Source organism: Microcaecilia unicolor, chromosome 1 (genome assembly GCF_901765095.1).
Source record: "Microcaecilia unicolor chromosome 1, aMicUni1.1, whole genome shotgun sequence".
NCBI lineage: Eukaryota > Metazoa > Chordata > Amphibia > Gymnophiona > Siphonopidae > Microcaecilia > Microcaecilia unicolor.
This window is the reverse complement of record NC_044031.1, coordinates 714,132,508-714,154,354: the sequence shown is the minus strand read 5'-3', so window position 1 is coordinate 714,154,354 and position 21,847 is coordinate 714,132,508. Positions and strand designations below refer to the sequence as shown.

General features: G+C 46.4%; 1 protein-coding gene across 3 annotated transcripts in view; it reads right to left on the bottom strand.

Annotated features, from left to right (window-relative positions):
• Nucleotides 1-1,042: 1,042 nt before the first annotated feature.
• AP4E1 (adaptor related protein complex 4 subunit epsilon 1) overlaps nucleotides 1,043-21,847 on the bottom strand; it is a 150,936-nt gene continuing 130,131 nt past the window's right edge. For all 3 annotated transcript variants that reach the window (XM_030189418.1, XM_030189430.1, XM_030189424.1), the window contains 3 exons: nucleotides 15,034-15,224; nucleotides 11,812-11,969; nucleotides 1,043-2,344 (listed from right to left, as the gene is read on the bottom strand). In XM_030189418.1, coding sequence (XP_030045278.1) covers nucleotides 2,184-2,344; nucleotides 11,812-11,969; nucleotides 15,034-15,224 — 510 coding nt within the window. In that variant the 3' untranslated portion in view covers nucleotides 1,043-2,183. The remainder of the gene's footprint in view (nucleotides 2,345-11,811; nucleotides 11,970-15,033; nucleotides 15,225-21,847) is intronic.

The window sequence follows — 21,847 nt, the reverse complement described above, 5'->3', positions numbered from 1 at the left end:
ATCTTTTGGGATTGGGGTGATGAGGATTTTGCCATATTCCTCAGGGAAAAGGCCTTGGAGCAAGTTCAGTCCCCATGAGCCAAAAATAGTCTAGATTTAAAGGATATCCCTAATGAATATGCATAACAGGATATGCATACAATGGAGACAGTGGGTACACGGGTCTCTCTCATGCATTTTCATTAGAAATATCCTATAAAGTTGGCCCTTTTGCAGCCCTCGAGGACTGAACTTGGACAAGCAATGCTGGGTCTACTAGCCTTGCAAATTAAAATGTCAATAGACTCAATGCACCTCCTTTAAATACATATTTATTGAAAAAAAAAAGACTGAAGTAACAGTGTTATATCCTGTACAAAGCAATGTAGAAAGACCAGCAATTTCTTCTGCACATACAGCGACAAATAAAAAGAAGTATAAAAGCCTCAGCACAAAAATCAAACTGTATTCACATCAAGAAACAAATCAGTTCACAAGGACCTGTTTCAGGTATATCTTATATCAATATATTTTCAGCCCAACATGTTTTGGCACCAAGCCTGCATCAGAGACTCATCTAACAGATGGTCCTCTGGTCAATGATAAACACAATTTTCTAGTCAGGGCACAAACAAAAAAAAGGGAACAACAAACCATAAAAAAAAGAAAAAAAACAAACAAAAAAAGGGGGAACAAACCATTAAAAAAAAAAAAATATATATATATATATATATACATATATATACACAGACAGACAGACATATCCATGCATGTGTCTTTCCAATCACTAAAACCAAATTCAGTAACTATGATAAATCCTGTACTAATGCATTCCACAACACTGAAGCTTAGTAATCCATATCTATCTGTATCCAAATTAAACACAGAAAATGAAGACAGATAAAGGTCATATGGCTTATACTGTCTGCCAATCCATAACATCTACTATCTCTTCCTCTTCTTTAAAGATCCTCTGTATTTATCCCAAGCTTTCTTGAATGCTGATACAATCTTCGTCTCTACCACCTCCACCAGGAGGCTGTTCCACAAATTCACCACCTTTTCCATGAAGAAGTATTTCCTTAGGTTACTCCTGAGTCCGTTCCCGTCCACCTTCATCCTATGCCCCCTTATTACAGAATTTCCCTTCAGTTCTGTGACTTGCCTTGTGTACATTTATGCCATGGAGGTATTTAAGTGTTTTGCATCTTTCTTCCAAAGTACACATACCGAGATCTTTGCTACGAGTACCAGCCTTTTATCACTACTACTACTATAAATCATTTTTATAGCGCTACCAGTCGTACGCAGCGATTCACAATTTAACAATTTATCACCCATAGACCACTGCAATTCATATTATCATTTTGTAATAAAAATGATAAATACTCTCAGTTAAAGAAATTTTGATTTATTTTTGTTTTGTTTTGTTTTCCACCCTTTTGTCTTCCTCCTCTTTTCTTTGTGTCAGATGTTCATGCCTTGATTAACAAAGTGTATTTATCATTGACCAGAAGACTACATCTATTAGACCAAGTCCCTGACACAAACTTAGTGCAGAAACATGGGCTGAAAATATATTGATATAAAATATACTGGACACCGGTCTTTATGAGCTGACTTGTTTTTGACCTTTTGATGTGAATACAATTTTTATTTTGGGGCTGCTGGTTTTATACTGCTCTTTATTGAATATCCTGTAGAAAAACAAAATTTACTCAGGAACTGCTTTGCAAATGTCAGTATATGTGGAGCATCAGAGCTTGTAAAAAAATAGCAGAATGTCTTCAAAATTATAATTGAACAGAGACATTTTTTATAAAATATCTCAATATTCATCAGATATACCAATGAGTAATTTGTTGCTTACAAAAATTACTTGGTGAAAATAGAAAAATAAGTTCAGTACATTTACAAGAGACTAATAAAATCACTTTTGATTTAACCATTTATTTATATACATTGGTAATACTTCCCCTAGTCGTTTTCTAGGTTTAAAAAAAGGCAACAGAATACAGCAGTTTTCAAAAGGTGTACACCAAAAACACACAAAACTGTACAGATAGTACCTTCCAGGGGAAACTAAGCTAACAAACCATTTCAGATATTATAAATACCAACCACAGCAAATGTTTTGGTGAAGAATTTGTATAGAGTAACAATGTAAACATTCCCTTGCAATACTGAAGCAGGCACAGCTGTGGTTAGCATCCTTCCATCTCCCTTTGCCAATGATACAGTAAACAGTCTGGTAGTGCAGAACAGGGTGATCTGAACCAAAGAGCTAACGTTCCTTTATGGAGGCGACTGTGCAGCAAAGCAGGCAAGGATGGAAGCAGCTGGCAAGCTACGATCCCTTCTTCTCCTTCAAAAAAAAGATACAAAAATTGCAGTATTTACTTAACCTCCCAACAATCTCTCATCCCCCCCCCCCCCCCACCTGAACCAGAACCCATAGCTCACAAAGATCCCCAGTCCCCACTGTTTATTTTCTCAGTACTCTGCCTCCCCTTGCTCACTCTGCCATAAAACAATTTTTGCTCAACCCGTAAAACTCCCTTTAATCATTCTACCCTGTTTATTTTTGCTCCTCCCCGCTCCAGCTAATAGCTCCACCCCCCCCCCCCCCCTTTTGCTCACTCTCTTTCTGCTGTCTAATCCAGCCCTTGAAATTCCTCTCTTTCCAGTAAGAGGAAAGCAGCAGCAACAATTATGTGTGACTACCTGCTTCCTCTTCTGCAGGATTACTATGATGTTTGACTTCCACAGGGTCAGTGTCTTGCAGGACCTGCCATGTTTATGTGGATCAAACTTAACAGTCAGCTGCAAGAAACGAAGCAGGCAGCCGCAAATAAATGGGTCTGGTGTTACAAGGGTGGATCTACTTTTAATTTATTTATTTTTTTAAGGAAGAACGGTCATACCAAAGGATTGTGCCCAGAAGGAAGAGAGGTGCCAGTTTGTGTGTGAGCATTCAAGATAGGTAGGGCAGACACCTCGTAGCATACAGCACACGATACACATGACAAAAACTAGACCTGCCTGTAAGCCTTCATCAGGGAAAATACCTACAGTGCCTAAATGAAAGTTGCCATGAGCTCAGATTTGTCAAGGTAATAAAATCTAAAATCAAAATCCTTTACCACGAGTCTTAATCTACAACTATAGCCATCATCAACAGGTGTGTCTATGCTGCCCTGCTTATCGGTAATGAATATACCTTGTGCATATAAATAGCCTTTTCAGAATACCGACTAGCTGAAAAGTGCATGCCATGATTTGATGGTGCATACTACGCTGGTTGGTGTTTGAGCAGACTGCACAGGTTCAAGCATACATTATAGAATGATATCATTTGTGTGTACTTTCATTTATTTGGATTTTGCTCACATGTTTTTCAGTAGTAGCTCAAGGTGAGTTACATTCAGGTACTCTGGATATTTCTGTGTCCCAGGTGGGCACACAATCTAAGCTTGTACCTGAGGCAATGGAGGGTTAAGTGACTTGCCCAAAATCACAAAGAGCAGCAGTGGGATTTGAACCGGCCACCTGTGGATTTCAAGACCGGTGCTCTAACCACTAGGCCACTCCGCCAGCTAAAATGTGGATATGAGCACTTACTTCAGCCATAGCACTGACGTGATTGAGCATGCCTTAATGCATATTTGGGCCATTTGGGCCAGTATTCAATGGGGAAAAAGTAGGCATCTATTTTTTTGTTATAGGATAGGCTTAAAACAGATGTCAAACTATAAGAACATAACAATAGCTATACTGGGTCAAACTGATGGTCCAATGAGCCCAGTATCCTGCTTCCAAAAGTGGCAGAATCCAAAGGGTAGCAAGATTCCATGCTACCGATCCCAGGGATAAGTACTGGCTTTCCTCATGTTTATCAAAATAGAAAAAGTTATGGACTATTTCTCCAGGAATTTATCCAAACCTTTTTAAAGCCCAGATACACTAAATGCTATTGCCACAACTTCCTGTAACGCGTTCCAGAGCTTAAATATTCATTGAATCAATTTAAAAGTATTGCTATGTAACTTCACTGAATGTCCCCTCATCTTTGAACTTTTTGAAAGAGTAAAAAAATTGATTCACATTTACTCATTTTACTTCACTCAGGATTTTGTAGATCTCTATCCCCCCCACCACCAAGCCATCTCTTTTCCAAGCTAAAGAGCCCTAACCTCTTAAGCTTTTCCTCATATGAGAGGAGTTCCATCCCCTTGATCATTTTGGTTGCCCTTCTTTGAACCTTATCTAATTCTATTATAAATTTTTGAGATACGATGACCAGAATTGCACACAATATTCTAGGTCAGTGTTTCCCAAGTCAGTCCTGAAGAACCCCCTTGCCAGTCAGGTGTTCAGGATATCCACAATGAATATGCATGAACTTGATTTGCATACACTGCCTCTATTATATGCAAATCTCTTTCATGCATATTCATTGTGGATATCCTGAAAACCTGACTGGCAAGGGGGTTCTTCAGGACTGACTTGGGAAACACTGTTCAAGGTGAGATTGCACCAAGGAATGATACAAAGGCATTATAATATTCTTTGTCTTATTTTCTCTTTCCTAATCATTCCTACTGTCTGCAGTGAGCACCCTATTACACAATTACCCTCTACAAAAACCATACCCTGCTATGCCCCTACTACCCCCTTCAATCTAGGACTCCAAAGGGTATATAAGTGAAATAGTTTTCTAAAATCACTATTTGCACACATATGTGATTTAGGCATGCAAGTGCTGACATGTGGACACCTAGCTGCTTCTAGTTAGACTGAACCCACAGCATTTATTCCTGCTCAGAGCAGGTGTAAATGTTAGTGCAAAATATATGCACAAATGTAAACACTTTATAAGGTGGAACAGGGAATAAACCAAGCTCAGAGCTTTCATTTCCTTGTACAATTTAGCGAATGCTACATACCTGTAGAAGGTATTCTCTGAGGACAGCAGGCTGATTGTTCTCACTGATGGGTGACGTCCACGACAGCCCCTCCAATCGGAATCTTCACTAGCAAAGTCCTTTGCTAGCCCTCGCGTGCACCGCGCATGCGCGGCCGTCTTCCCGCCCGAAACCGGCTCGAGCCGGCCAGTCTCATATGTAGCAAAAGAGATACAAGGGAAGACACAACTCCAAAGGGGAGGCGGGCGGGTTTGTGAGAACAATCAGCCTGCTGTCCTCGAAGAATACCTTCTACAGGTATGTAGCATTCGCTTTCTCCGAGGACAAGCAGGCTGCTTGTTCTCACTGATGGGGTATCCCTAGCCCCCAGGCTCACTCAAAACAACAACCATGGTCAATTGGGCCTCGCAACGGCGAGGACATAACTGAGATTGACCTAAAAAATTTACCAACTAACTGAGAGTGCAGCCTGGAACAGAACAAACAGGGCCCTCGGGGGGTGGAGTTGGATCCTAAAGCCCAAACAGGTTCTGAAGAACTGACTGCCCGAACCGACTGTCGCGTCGGGAATCCTGCTGCAGGCAGTAATGAGATGTGAATGTGTGGACAGATGACCACGTCGCAGCTTTGCAAATTTCTTCAATGGAGGCTGACTTCAAGTGGGCTACCGACGCAGCCATGGCTCTAACATTATGAGCCGTGACATGACCCTCAAGAGCCAGCCCCGCCTGGGCGTAAGTGAAGGAAATGCAATCTGCTAGCCAATTGGATATGGTGCGTTTCCCCACAGCCACTCCCCTCCTATTGAGATCAAAAGAAACAAACAATTGGGCGGACTGTCTGTTGGGCTGTGTCCGCTCCAGATAGAAGGCCAATGCTCTCTTGCAGTCCAATGTGTGCAGCTGACGTTCAGCAGGGCAGGAATGAGGACGGGGAAAGAATGTTGGCAAGACAATTGACTGGTTCAGATGGAACTCCGACACGACCTTTGGCAAGAACTTAGGGTGAGTGCGGAGGACTACTCTGTTATGATGAAATTTGGTGTAAGGGGCCTGGGCTACCAGGGCCTGAAGATCATTGACTCCACGAGCTGAAGTAACTGCCACCAAGAAAATGACCTTCCAGGTCAAGTACTTCAGATGGCAGGAGTTCAGTGGCTCAAAAGGAGGTTTCATCAGCTGGGTGAGAACGACATTGAGATCCCATGACACTGTAGGAGGCTTGACAGGGGGCTTTGACAAAAGCAAACCTCTCATGAAGCGAACAACTAAAGGCTGTCCCGAGATCGGCTTACCTTCCACATGGTAATGGTATGCACTGATTGCACTAAGGTGAACCCTTACAGAGTTGGTCTTGAGACCAGACTCAGACAAGTGCAGAAGGTATTCAAGCAGGGTCTGTGTAGGACAAGAGCGAGGATCTAGGGCCTTGCTGTCACACCAGACGGCAAACCTCCTCCATAGAAAGAAGTAACTCCTCTTGGTGGAATCTTTCCTGGAAGCAAGCAAGATGCGGGAGACACCCTCCGACAGACCCAAACAGGCAAAGTCTACGCTCTCAACATCCAGGCCGTGAGAGCCAGGGACCGGAGGCTGGGATGCAGAAGAGCCCCTTCGTCCTGCGTGATGAGGGTCGGAAAACACTCCAATCTCCACGGTTCTTCGGAGGATAACTCCAGAAGAAGAGGGAACCAGATCTGACGCGGCCAAAAGGGAGCAATCAGAATCATGGTGCCTCGGTCTTGCTTGAGTTTCAACAAAGTCTTCCCCACCAGAGGAATGGGAGGATAAGTATACAGCAGGCCCTCCCCCCAATGCAGGAGGAAGGCATCCGATGCCAGTCTGCCATGGGCCTGAAGCCTGGAACAGAACTGAGGGACTTTGTGGTTTGCTCGAGATGCGAAGAGATCCACCAAGGGGGTGCCCCACGCTTGGAAGATCTGGCGCACCACTCGGGAATTGAGCGACCACTCGTGAGGTTGCATAATCCTGCTCAACCTGTCGGCCAGACTGTTGTTTACGCCTGCCAGATATGTGGCTTGGAACACCATGCCGTGACGGCGAGCCCAGAGTCACAAGCTGACGGCTTCCTGACACAGGGGGCGAGATCCGGTGCCCCCCTGCTTGTTGACGGAATACATGGCAACCTGGTTGTCTGTCTGAATTTGGATAATTTGGTGGGACAGCCGATCTCTGAAAGCCTTCAGAGCGTTCCAGATCGCTCGCAACTCCAGGAGATTGATCTGTAGATCGCGTTCCTGGAGGGACCAGCTTCCTTGGGTGTGAAGCCCATCGACATGAGCTCCCCATCCCAGGAGAGACGCATCCGTGGTCAGCACTTTTTGTGGCTGAGGAATTTGGAAAGGACGTCCCAGAGTCAAATTGGAGCAAATCGTCCACCAATACAGGGATTCGAGAAAACTCGTGGACAGGTGGATCACGTCTTCTAGATCCCCAGCAGCCTGAAACCACTGGGAAGCTAGGGTCCATTGAGCAGATCTCATGTGAAGGCGGGCCATGGGAGTCACATGAACTGTGGAGGCCATGTGGCCCAGCAATCTCAACATCTGCCGAGCTGTGATCTGCTGGGACGCTCGCACCCGCGAGACGAGGGACAACAAGTTGTTGGCCCTCGCCTCTGGGAGATAGGCGCGAGCCGTCCGAGAATCCAGCAGAGCTCCTATGAATTCGAGTCTCTGCGCCGGGAGAAGATGGGACTTTGGGTAATTTATCACAAACCCCAGAAGCTCCAGGAGGCGAATAGTCATCTGCATGGACTGCAGGGCTCCTGCCTCGGACGTGTTCTTCACCAGCCAATCGTCGAGATATGGGAACACGTGCACCCCCAGCCTGCGAAGTGCTGCTGCTACTACAGCCAAGCACTTTGTGAACACCCTGGGCGCAGAGGCGAGCCCAAAGGGTAGCACACAGTACTGGAAGTGACGTGTGCCCAGCTGAAATCGCAGATACTGTCTGTGAGCTGGCAGTATCGGGATGTGTGTGTAGGCATCCTTCAAGTCCAGAGAGCATAGCCAATCGTTTTCCTGAATCATGGGAAGTAGGGTGCCCAGGGAAAGCATCCTGAACTTTTCTTTGACCAGATATTTGTTCAGGGCCCTTAGGTCTAGGATGGGACGCATCCCCCCTGTTTTCTTTTCCACAAGGAAGTACCTGGAATAGAATCCCAGCCCTTCCTGCCCGGATGGCACGGGCTCGACCGCATTGGCGCTGAGAAGGGCGGAGAGTTCCTCTGCAAGTACCTGCTTGTGCTGGAAGCTGTAAGACTGAGCTCCCGGTGGACAATTTGGAGGTTTTGAGGCCAAATTGAGGGTGTATCCTTGCCGGACTATTTGGAGAACCCACTGATCGGAGGTTATGAGAGGCCACCTTTGGTGAAAAGCTTTCAACCTCCCTCCGACTGGCAGGTCGCCCGGCACTGACACTTGGATGGCGGCTATGCTCTGCTGGAGCCAGTCAAAAGCTCGCCCCTTGCTTTTGCTGGGGAGCCGAGGGGCCTTGCTGAGTCACACGCTGCTGACGAGAGCGAGCGCGCTGGGGCTTAGCCTGGGCCGCAGGCTGTCGAGAAGGAGGATTGTACCTACGCTTGCCAGAAGAGTAGGGAACAGTCTTCCTTCCCCCGAAAAATCGTCTACCTGTAGAGGTAGAAGCTGAAGGCTGCCGGCGGGAGAACTTGTCGAATGCGGTGTCCCGCTGGTGGAGCTGCTCTACCACCTGTTCGACTTTCTCTCCAAAAATGTTATCCGCACGGCAAGGCGAGTCCGCAATCCGCTGCTGGATTCTATTCTCCAGGTCGGAGGCACGCAGCCATGAGAGCCTGCGCATCACCACACCTTGAGCAGCGGCCCTGGACGCAACATCAAAGGTGTCATACACCCCTCTGGCCAGGAATTTTCTGCACGCCTTCAGCTGCCTGACCACCTCCTGAAAAGGCTTGGCTTGCTCAGGGGGGAGAGCATCAACCAAGCCCGCCAACTGCCGCACATTGTTCCGCATGTGTATGCTCGTGTAGAGCTGGTAAGACTGAATTTTGGCCACGAGCATAGAAGAATGGTAGGCCTTCCTCCCAAAGGAGTCTAAGGTTCTAGAGTCCTTGCCCGGGGGCGCCGAAGCATGCTCCCTAGAACTCTTAGCCTTCTTTAGGGCCAGATCCACAACTCCAGAATCATGAGGCAACTGGGTGCGCATCAGATCTGGGTCCCCATGGATCCGGTACTGGGACTCGATCTTCTTGGGGATGTGGGGATTAGTTAAAGGCTTGGTCCAGTTCGCCAGCAATGTCTTTTTGAGGACATGGTGCAGGGGAACAGTGGACGCTTCCTTAGGTGGAGAAGGATAGTCCAGGAGCTCAAACATTTCAGCCCTGGGCTCGTCCTCCACAACCACCGGGAAGGGGATGGCCGTAGACATCTCCCGGACAAAGGAAGCGAAAGACAGACTCTCAGGAGGAGAAAGCTGTCTTTCAGGAGAGGGAGTGGGATCGGAAGGAAGACCCTCAGACTCCTCGTCAGAGAAATATCTGGGGTCTTCTTCCTCTTCCCACGAGGCCTCACCCTCGGTGTCAGACACAAGTTCACGGACCTGTGTCTGCAACCGTGCCCGACTCGACTCTGTGGAGCCACGTCCACGATGGGGGCGTCGAGAGGTAGACTCCCTCGCCCGCATCGTCGAAGCTCCCTCCGCCGACGTAGTCGGGGAGCCTTCCTGGGAGGCGACGGCAGCCGACCTCACCTCGGGCGATGGACCTGCCGGCGCCACGCTCGACGGTACCGGTGGCGCAAGCAGCACCGGTACCGGAGGGGTAGGGCGCAACAGCTCTCCCAGAATCTCTGGGAGGACGGCCCGGAGGCTCTCGTTCAGAGCGGCTGCAGAGAAAGGCATGGAAGTCGATGCAGGCATCGACGTCAGAACCTGTTCCGGGCGTGGAGGCTGTTCCGGGCTGTCCAGAGTGGAGCGCATCGACACCTCCTGAACAGAGGGTGAGCGGTCCTCTCGGTGCCGATGCCTGCTGGGTGCCGACTCCCTCGGCGACCCAGAGCTCTCGGTACCGACACGGGAAGGGGACCAGTGACGATGCTTCTTCGACTTCTTGGAACGAAGCATGTCACCGGAGCTACCCGGTACCGACGAGGAGGACGTAGAATCCAGCCGTCGCTTCCTCGGGGCCGAGGCCGAAGGAGGTCGGTCTCGGGGGGGCTGTACCGCAGGAGCCCTCAGGGTAGGGGGAGACCCACCCGAAGGCTCACCACCACCAGCAGGGGAATGGACAGCCCTCACCTGCACTCCAGACGATGCACCACCGTCCGACGACATCAGCAGATGAGGTCCCGGTACCACCGACGTCGATGCAGCTATCCGATGTCTCGGCGCCGATGCAGAGGTCCGATGCCTCGATGCACTCGATGCACTGGCGGCCGAGGATGAAGCTCTGGACGCTGAAGACGCCGATGCACACGATACCCCTGGTGCCGATGCCGACGAAGAGCCCGAGAACAAAACGTTCCACTGGGCCAATCTCGCTACCTGAGTCCGCCTTTGCAAAAGGGAACACAGACTACAGGCCTGAGGGCGGTGCTCGGCCCCCAGACACTGAAGACACGACGTGTGCCTGTCAGTGAGCGAGATTACCCGGGCGCACTGGGTGCACTTCTTGAAGCCGCTGGAAGGCTTCGATGTCATGGGCGGAAAAATCACGCCGGCGAAATCAAAATCCGAAATGACGAAAGTAAGCACCAAAACTTTGAGGGAGAAAAATCTCGACCGAGGCCGAAAAGAGGCCTACCCCGACGACGAAAGTAAACTTACCGGGGCAAAGTCTGAAAATACGGGAAGGGGCAAAACGAAACCCGAGGGGGCTTCCGCAGCACTTCCCGAACAAATTTTAAAGATTTTCCGAAGAAAAAAACACGTCGAAGAGAAAAAGGACGCGCGAGGTCGACTTTCCGGGGCTCGACACGGCGAAAACACAACCGTACCGAGTGCGGACGAAAGAAGACTGGCCGGCTCGAGCCGGTTTCGGGCGGGAAGACGGCCGCGCATGCGCGGTGCGCGCGGGCGCGCGAGGGCTAGCAAAGGACTTTGCTAGTGAAGATTCCGATTGGAGGGGCTGCCGTGGACGTCACCCATCAGTGAGAACAAGCAGCCTGCTTGTCCTCGGAGAATAATACATTTGAATTTTCTCCCAAAATTTCAACTATCTGGTATAAACTATGGGTGTTATTTTAGCCATACTCAACTTCTACATGGAAATACAGCTACTTTTATATGAATATCACATACAAACGTAGAGATCAATTTCAAAGAGCTGTTATTTGTATGTGAAGATCCACACTATGTAGAGATTTCATGAGGGCATGTTTTGGGTGGGGCCTGGGCTGGACTAAAATCTACAGATATATTCCTCTTTTCACAAAGAGAATACATGTATATGAGGTTGCATGTCGGCCATTACAGCTGCTAAAAGGCTCATATAACTTTTTAAAAAGTGTTTGTTTCAGCTTATAAGAGGAATTTAAAAAGTTATTCTTCTTAATTCCATGAAGTTCATTTCCAACTCCAAAAATGAAACTATGCTTTTTTCCTGCATTTGATATTCCTTCCTATCTTATTTTAATCCATTTACTGTAGTGACAGACCTTGATTGAGGCACAAGCAGCAAGGCTCCTTCTAGAACCCTGCAGTTATAGGCCCTAAATCCAGCCACTAAGTTACCTCATTGCATCATTATATGCTCTCTCCCCCCCAAAAGGAAGAGGAAACCAAAACCAGGAATCAAATCCAGGCCCCTAAGTGTGGCAGAGCACAGCTAAGCCGCCATGCCTGCCCTCTGCTTACTTTTATAATGGTACATGAAAACAAGAATATTTTCTAATGCATATTATTTTGCTTACCTATAATCTCTACAACATGAAGCCGCAGTTTTTGCTGTACAGTGTTTAGTACCACAGTCAGAGATTCCTGAGTATTTGGCAATTTAATAGTTTGCTTTACATCATTAGAAAATGAAAGCCAAAGTTTCCCAAAGTCTTCAGTAGTAATTCTCAATGGCCTAAATAACATGAAAATATATTAAGCCTTATTCTTTTTACCAGGAACAACTTCTTGTACTACAGGCAAAATAGAAACTCTGAGCTCTCTTTAATCTTCATGCAGTAAGTATAACACAGAGGCTTCACAAGAGCCAGTAAAGAGAGAAGAAAACAATTTTAAAGAAAAACCACAGGGCTGGAAAGACTGCGGAGATGCATTCATAGCTCCTTATGGGGGGAGCAAGCTAAACGAACAGAAGATGTTGACACCTTCTGGCTGGACAATGGCACCGGAGTGTGCAGCTTCCTACCCTAATCCAGTTATTCTCAAGCTAGTCCTGGGGGCACAACCAGATGGCTGAGGTTTCAGGAGTCCCACAATGAATATGCATGAGATAGATCTGTATGCACTAAAAACCTTTAAGGACTAGGATGAAAACCACTGGTATAGGCTACAGAAGATCATATACACCACGGTGGGATGAAACTGAAGACAGAAAAGCTCTTAAGGCCATGGGACGGCACACCACAGTAAGAAGCAACTCATCCAAGCCTCCTCCTCAAGCCCTAAACTCAGGGCCAGATGCACTAAACCTAACGAGCCAATAACGATCCATTAACTTGTAAACCCTGGCATGCACTAAAAGCCATTTTACGACGGTAGCAGCTAACGAAAACGGAATGCAGATGAGCAAATTGTGTAGAAACCCTGTTGTAATGAGGTGCACTAAGCTTTTCCGATTGCCTCTCGTTGGGGCTGCGTGGGATTGAAAACTGATGAAAAAACGCTATAAAAAGTCATTCCGCCCCTCGCCGCAATAATAAAAACAAAAGTGCAGTTGAGGCCGGCCATCGAGAAAAGCCATCCGTTTTTGCCGTCATTCACCTCTGCAATAATAAAAAACGTCTTTTTTAGCCGTGCTTCCACTCAGCTGAGAGACCTAGTCGCTGAGACACGCTGTGATTGGCTCAGAGACTTCCAGGTCTCTCAGCTGAGTGGAAGCACGGCCAAAAAAGACGTTTTTTATTATTGCAGAGGTGACGGCAAAAACTGGATGGCTTTTTTCGATGGCCGGCCTCAACTGCACTTTTGTTTTTACTATTGAAGGGGGGGGGGGGGTGAGCAGCGCGGCGTCTTTGCGTATTTGCCATGCGCAGAGCAGCCAGTGTAACGCTTTGCTGCTCTGTTTTACAATGGAATAGAGAATGCAAGTGAGCTACAACGAGTAGCTCATTTGCATTCCCTTTCCTTGATGAATAGCCGTTCCCTACCGATTCGCTATGGAATTTGGCAGGGAACGGCTCTAACGACGAATTTAGTGCATCTAGCCCTCAGAGGTACAGCATTGTGATTGAAAAGCAAACAAACAGAAATGAATTGCACATGATAAGACCCATGCATCAAACAGTTCAGCTCTATTTACAGGGCAAATGGCTTCAGGAGACTAAGAGGCAGATGCAGCAACCAAACGTAAAAAAATCTAAATCGTTAAAGTCCCTAACGATTTTAAAATAACGAAAAATGCACCAAAAAAAAAAGTCACACATGCTGAGATCGGTAGTGAAACGTACAATGTATCAAAGAATCACAATACACATCGTTAATCGGCCCCCAAATCATGCGCAGAGCAGCCAAGCGTTATGTTAGCTGCTCTGCGCATGCCACAAACAGTCAAAACACAGTCAAATCGCAAGCACATGGCTCCCAAATAAAAACAAAAATTAAAAAAAAGGGTCGGGAGGGGGCAAGGGCGCTCATCAGGAGCGTCCTGTACAGACGGCCTTGCCCCCCCCCCCCCCCCCCCCGCTGCTCCCCACTTTCCGCCGCTCCCCCCACCCCGAAAAAGCTAAATTCTAGCAGCCCCTGCCCCCTCCCCACTTTCCGCCGCTCCCCCCACCCCGAAAAAGCAAACTTCTAGAAGCCCCTGCCCCCCTCCCTTCCTCACTACTCTCTCACCTCAGCTCCGCCTCCCGACATCCTCCGTCCGTGCCCCGCCCCCTTTTGGGGTCGTCGCCGCCATTCCCCTCCTCCATCGGGCCCCCCTTCCTCTTACCGGGCCCGTGCAGCGCCTCTCTCCTCTGTCCGAAGGCGCTGCACGGGCAAGAAGAAAGCTGAATCAGCTGATGCCTGCCTTCGCCTAGCTTCGATAGAGCGTCTTTCTCCTCCTGGGCCCGCCCCTGTCTGACGTCAGTAACCTACGTAGATTACTGACGTCAGACAGGGGCGGGCGCAGCAGAAGAAAGACGCGCCATCGCGAAGGCAGGCATCAGCTGATTCAGCTTTCTTCTTGCCCGTGCAGCACCTTCGGACAGAGGAGAGAGGCGCTGCACGGGCCCGGTAAGAGGAAGGGGGGCCCGATGGAGGAGGGGAATGGCGGCGACGACCCCAAAAGGGGGCGGGGCACGGACGGAGGAGGTCGGGAGGCGGAGCTGAGGTGAGAGAGTAGTGAGGAAGGGAGGGGGCAGGGGCTTCTAGAAGTTTGCTTTTTCGGGGTGGGGGGAGCGGCGGAAAGTGGGGAGCAGCGGGGGGGGGGGGGGGGGGGCAAGGCCGTCCGTACAGGACGCTCCTGATGAGCGCCCTTGCCCCCTCCCGATCCTTTTTTTATTTTTATTTTTTTATGTGTTTTCTGAGGTCCTTTGGACCAATCACAGCGCTTTTAGCTCTGCTAATGCGCTGGGATTGGCTCAAAGTTTGTTTATTTTTTCACTTAACACTTTTTCCTGCCACGGAGCTGTCCTAACGAGAGGTCCAGACCTCTCGTTAGTTTTCCTGCCTTTTTCCTGCGTAAAGGCAATCGGAAAAGGTTAGTGCATGTCGTTTCAATGGGGTTTTCACACTAATTGCTCATCTCCATTCCGTTTTCGTTAGCTGCTACTGTCGTCGGAAAATAGGCTTAAGTGCATGGAAAGGATAGGAAATTCTTCCCTGCGGGCTCATTTAACGATGAAAAACGTTTAGTGCATCTACCTCTAAATAGTTTCTTTTGGAGTTTTCCTGTGCCATGGTGATAAGGACTATGAATGAATCACTAGAATATTCATATTTCTGTTTTCTCTATCACAATGTCAACAGCAGTACTGTACCTGATGAAATCAGAGAGAACTAAAGTCACTGAAAATTTAAGTTGCATGGGGACATCTGCCTCCAGGTGGTAACAAACATGGCCAGAAAGCATCCCCTGGGTACAGGGGTTCTCCATCTCTACCCAGCCCAGACAGCTTTCCATACTTTGCGCAGTTATTACTGGGAAGTGACAGACAAAACTCTCCGATACCTGTAAAACAAAAAAATACAGAGTTTTAGGCAGTTTAAAGAACTGAGGTACAATAAAGTCCCTGCCCCAAGGGCTTTAGTCCATCACTAACTACTAAACCACTACTTTACCTAAGGTAGACAAAACACTATTTAGATTTTTGGGGACAAGAGACCACTGTTGTTTCAACTGAAAAAGAAAGCCCATTAGGAATATTTCTATGGCTGTTCAGATAGACAGAATATTAACTTTTTACTGTACATTACTGCTAACTTTTTAGGCTCTGCAAACACAATAGGACTGCTGTTGCCCATTCTGAAATATTACAATATCCTATATAATAATTTGCACCTCCAGCATTCTACGTCTGGATGCCTGAGTTCGTAACATCCATTCCCACTCATTGTCCCACTCTCGCAACAAAACGTAATGATGTCAGAGGGCGGAACAATGAGGGGGAAGGGAACGCTGGAGGCGAGATGATGTCAGGAGGAGAGAATCGCGGGACATCGAGGGGAGGGAGGGAAGGGCAGGGCAGAGGAGAATTGATGGACATGGATAGGATGGGAGGACGGGCATAGGCACCCCTTATAAGAGGCTTGGAAAGGGACCTTCCCCTGGCTGCTGCCCCCCCCCCCCCCCCCCACAACGCAGGGCTGCCTGGCGCAGCAGCCAGGCAGCTCTCGGATGGTCTCTCCGCTCCTTCCCAACCTCAGCTCCCCGATCGACAGCCCTCCTCTTCGTTCCTCCCCCCTTGCACATGTTTAACCCTTTTACTTTCAGGCACAGCGACGGCAGTGAAGAGGACAACACAGCAGGCTCGCCTCCAGCTTCTCCCTTCCCTCACGCAGTGTCCTGCCTTCTGCGATGATGCACTTCCTGTTTCTGCAAGGGCGGAACACTGTGTGAGGGAAGGGAGAAGCTGTGTTGTCCTCTTCACTGCCGTCGCTGCGCCTGAAAGTAAAAGGGTTAAACGCGCAGGGGGGGGGGGCAGGAACGGAGAGGAGGGCTGTCAGGGAGCTGAGGGAGGGCAGGGGGAGAAGAGATAGCTGGACAGGAGAGGAGGGGAGAGAAGAGATTGCTGGACATGGATGGATGGAGGGGAGGGCAGGGGAGAGAGGAGAACTGCTGGACATGGATAGATGGTGGGGAGGGCAGGGGAGAGAGGAGAATTGCTGGACATGGATGGATGGAGGGGGCAGGGGAGAGAGCAAATTTGCTGGATATGGATGGATGGATGGAGAGGGCGGGGACAATGGAGAGTTGCTGGTCAATGGAGAGTTGCTGGACATGGATGGATGGAGGAAAGGGCAGGGGAGCATGGAGAGTTGCTGGACATGGATGGATGGAGGGGAGAATGCAGAGTTGCTGGACATGGATGGATGGATGGAGGGGAGGGCAGGGGAGAATGGAGAGTTGCTGGACATGGATGAATGGAGGGGAGGGCAGGGGGGAGAGAATAGAACTGCTGGACATGGAAGGATGAATGGGGGCAGGGGAGAGAGGAAATTTGCTGTATATGGGTGGATGGAGGAGAGGGCAGGGGAGAATGGAGAGTTCCTGGACATGGATGGAGGGGAGGGCTGGGGAGAGAGAATTGCTGAACATGGATGGATGAATGGAGGGGGGCAGGGGAGAGAGGAAATTAGCTGGATATAGGTGGATGGAGGAGAGGGCAGGGAAGAATGGAGTATTGCTGGACATGGATGGATGGAGGGGAGGGAAGTCAGGAAGGAGATGCACATGGATGGAGGGGAGGGAAGACAGGAGAAATGGTGGGCATGGATTGAGGGGAGGGATGAGAGGAGAAATGCTGGACATGGATGGAGTCTGTGTACTCTTTATCTTTTAAAAAATACTATAAATAAAAAAAAAATCACAAAAAAAAGCAAGATTAAAACAGAAAAAAACATAGATAAAACAATCCCTATCTCATACTCCTGGAGCATATTACTCATTATACACCCTTCCCAATTATTACTTATCATGACGGAACATTTCTCCTAACGGTTCCCTTAAAAACATAATTGCCATTACATGATAACCTTGCTAGCGCTCGTTTCATTCATGTGAGAAACGGGCCTTTTTTACTAGTTTAAAATAATATACTTGAATCCCTTCTGATCACATCTCTCTGAATAAGAACAGTTTGGCAGTCTAAACACCTCATGTCCAGCAGGTTATTATTGTTTAGCCAGGACCCGAAAACCCAGCATAACAAGAAGGACAACATTTATGAGAATGGCAATTTCAATTCCAAATGCTGTATTTAAAATATAGCAAACTTCAACTGGCTAAGCTTAAAACTTACACCAAAAAGAGGAATTTTAATGGAAAGATTTTTAAGCTGAACAAGCTGAAATGTCCCACAACCCCAGCTCAATACAGATTCAGAACGGGAAATTATGTGCACCTGTTAAAGTGTGTTCCTTGAGTCTTTCCAGACTAGTCTAGACACATGGGTTTATCCCTCCTGCCAGCAAATGGAGACAGGGCAGAACTGTGTGACTTTCTATACACAGGCTGGTGCAGCTTGAAAGTCATTCAATATTTGCACATATAGCAAAGAGCTCAATTTCCTACTTGCCAGTCTGTGCATACCCCCCCTCCCCCCCTTTATTACTTCTTTTTCAGAGCTGCATGCTCCCCGGTTTACTTCTGGGTCCTTTCCCTCTCCCCTCCCTTTTTTTTTTTTGATAGATAGATAGATGCCTTATTCATCTGATCATACTGTGATCCTATGGGCAGGGCCCTGGGACAGTCTTAAGAGCTCAGTGAATACAAATTATCAAATATACAATTTCCTTTTCATCCTTGCAATTCCAGTGCAGAGAAGACAGATGTACCTAAACATCCACATCTTGAGTGGGAGGATACCACTGCACTCTAATGCCCTTGCACTAAATGCAGCCTCCTTCTTAGCATGCCTGTCTAATCTGCAGGGTTTAGCAAAAAAATGTAAAGATATCCAAACAACCACCTTATAAAATCTCTTCCAGCGTAGCAAACCCCACTCCACTCATAAGGAAGCCTGGGCTCGTTGAGTGTACTCCAAGCCCCTCAGTGACTATACAGCCCTTAGAAATGTATGCCAAATAATGGCCCCTTTAATCTACCTGAATAAAGTGGCCTTAAGGTCACCTCCTCTTTCCTGCACCTCGAAAAGGACAAACAACTGCCCCAACTTCCTAAAGGGAGTCAGGAAATACTATAGTGCCTCCCTGACATTTAATAGATGCAACACAGCCATTACCCCTTGTTATCTCCTTCCTAATTGCTGGTAGTGTTATTGCCCGACTCAGGCAGAACATGGACACCACCTTAGGAATAAAGGAGAGGACAGTCCTAACTATCTTCTTAGTGAAATTTCAGATGTGGATATCTGTATAAGAATGCTTTTAACTATGAGGTATGCTACCAGGGCTGCCATCTAGAGGAAATCATCCTTAAGAAACATCTAATGTGTTGGCTCAAAAGGCAGTACAGTTAAGCCAGCAGCAGGTTCCACAAGGTTCTTTGGCATCCTGTCGGATGGTGTGATATGCCTTATATCCCACAGGAAGTAGATTACATCCAGGTATGCAACCACCAATTTCCTTTGCACCTGTCCTTTGTAGCATGTACAGGCTACAACCTGAACTCACAGAACTTGTGGTTAGGCTCATTACAAGTATCTGCTATTGAGGTCATAAATAATACCACTGCTTGGATTCCTTACTTTTAAAAGGGTCTCAACTACCAGTCCTTCATAATTCTCCTCTCTCAGCCCTTCTTTCTTAAATAACAGAGAAATGGGCTTTCTACAAGAATGGCTCCTTGTTCAGAAGCCCCCCCCCCCCCCAAGCTTACTAGCTCAAGCAGGTGCCCCACCCAGTTTCTGATGAGGTCCATAAACTCTGGCTATCTGGCGCAATCCATGGTAAACAATATCATTAAGCCCTTATGCTTTGTAATCTTAAAATTACCCTACCTACAGGTGGCCAGGGTAGAAAGATTTATAATAATTTTCCTTCTGGCCAAGGATGTATAAAGGTGCCAACTCCACTGACTCTCATTCCATGTTGTGGTTGAAAAAAATTCAGGGCCCATCTGGATACCACAAGATCTCAGCTAGGTTTTCACCACCTTCCCACAAATGTGACAGACGGCTTCCTTGGCCAGTTCCAATTAGCACAGGTCAACCGTGTGATGGCTCAAATAGTCCACCCAAGAAAGCATACCAAGATTTTTTTGCTTTCCAAAAACAGGTCAAATCTTTATCATTGGCCTTTTAAAAAAACTCCTAATTTAATTTTTGTATTTTTACATTTTCATTTTTTCTTTCCTTACTTTTCTTCAAAAACATTCATTCAATAAAATAATAAAACTGCATGGAGACAAACTGTAGTATAATAAAATCAGCATTTATCTTAATGCCCAACAGAGCCCCGTTTCACACAAATAATTTGGCTTCTTCAGGGGTTAATGCTGTTATTACTGTTGCTCCACCAGTCTGAAGAATGAATAATCATAGAATGATTAATGGAGAAAAAGTCTTTTTTGATCAAAATATTCAATGATGTTCACAAAACACTTACTGCCTCACGCTCAACCCTTAAACAAAATGGCGTCACTTACGTCAGACGCCTTCTTCCTTTTAACTTGAATTTGACAATGACATCACTTCCTAATGTTGTTGAATGATGTGATTAATAAAAGGCATGCCATTCGATCTTACCATTTAGACCTATCTGTTCAAGGGTATTTAATCTGAAAATCCATATCAATTCCTGTTGCTGTAATTTTAATTTACGATTGCCTCCTCTCTTCCATGCTGTTATTCAATCTACAACAAAGCATCGAGATCTTCAAAAGTGTGTTTAAATTGTACGCAATGCATTACTAGTGGTTCATTGATGTTACCTCTTTTCAAATTGGACTTATGCTCCACCATCCATGTTTTAAATTGTCTAGTTGTCATGCCCACATAACATTTATTTCAAGGACATGAGATTATGTATACTACATAATATGATTTGTAATTTGTGAATTGCTTCAACCAGTATTCTTTTCCATCTATTGGATTCACAAAAGATTTAATTTGTAGTGTATTTTTACATATACTGCAAGAATTACATTTAAAATGTCCTTTTAATGTATTTCTCCCCTCTTGCTCAATCAATCTTGGTAACTCTGCTGAGCTGATATATTCTTTTAGGTTTTTGCCAAAAATAAAAGTAATCTGCCAACTAATTGCTTCAAAACAGGGATGCGATTGAATTATATGCCATCTATTTTTTATAACATTCACTACTTTTGGAGCCATAACCAAATGGCTTAAGACACGTTTGATAATCCTCTTCCCGTTGAGTGGGATTGTTTCCTATCAGAAGGCAATTGTGATTGTTGTACTTTGCTCTCTTATATGAATGTTTTAATATTTGCTTTGAGTATGAGCCTGTTTTTTGAAGTCTTCAAGCTTTGAATAGTTTCTCCTTATTCTTAATATCTGTGAAAATGGTAAGCTGTCCTTGAGGTGTCTAGGGTGGCAGCTTGAATATAGTAAAAAATAATTTCTGTCCGTCGTTTTTTCATAAGTGCAAGTGATAAAACCATCATCATTAAATTCCACAAAGATATCGAGAAAATGAACCAAATTAGTAGAACATTGTGCTTCAAACTGAATGTGGGCATCACACATGTTGATCCAACTGACAAACTGGAAAAACTCATCCTGATTTCCCGTCCATAATACAAAAACATCATCAGGTACATTAAAAGCAGAAAGCCAGCAAAAGAATCAGTTGGACCGCTAAATGAACTTGCGGAGCTATTGTTAGTAATATGTAATTTATCCTTAAAATCGAGCGTGGTACCGGAAGATTGGAGGGTGGCCAATGCAACGTCAATTTTTTAAAAAGGTTCCAGAGGAGATCCGGGAAATTATAGACCAGTGAGCCTGACATCGGTGCCGGGCAAAATGGTAGCTACTATTATTAAGAACAAAATTACAGAGCATATTCAAAAGCATGGATTAATGAGACAAAGTCAACATGGAGTTAGAGAAGGGAAATCTTGCCTCACCAACCTATTACATTTCTTTGATGGGGTGAACAAACATGTGGATAAAGAGGAGCCGGTCGATATTGTGTATCTGGATTTTCAAAAGGCATTTGACAAAGTACCAAATGAAAGACTCCAGAGGAACTTGGAAAGTCATGGAATAGGAGGTAGTGTCCTATTATGGATTAAAAACTGGTTAAAAGATAGAAAACAGAGAGTAGGGTTAAATGGTCAGTATTCTCAATGGAGAAAGGTAGTTAGTGGGGTTCCCCAGGGGTCTGTGTTGGGACCGCTGCTTTTTAACATATTTATAAATGACCTAGAAATAGGAGTAACTAGTGACATAATTAAATTTGCTGATAACACAAAGTTATTCAAAGTTGTTAAATCGCGGTAGGATTGTGAAAAATTACATGAGGACCTTACAAGACTGGGAGACTGGGCGTCTAAATGGCAGATGATGTTTAATGTGAGCAAGTGCAAAGTGATGCATGTGGGAAAGAGGAACCTGAATTATAGCTATGTCATGCAAGGTTCCACTTTAGGTGTCGTCGCTGATGATATGTTGAAACCTTCTGCTCAGTGTGCTGCTACAGCTAAGA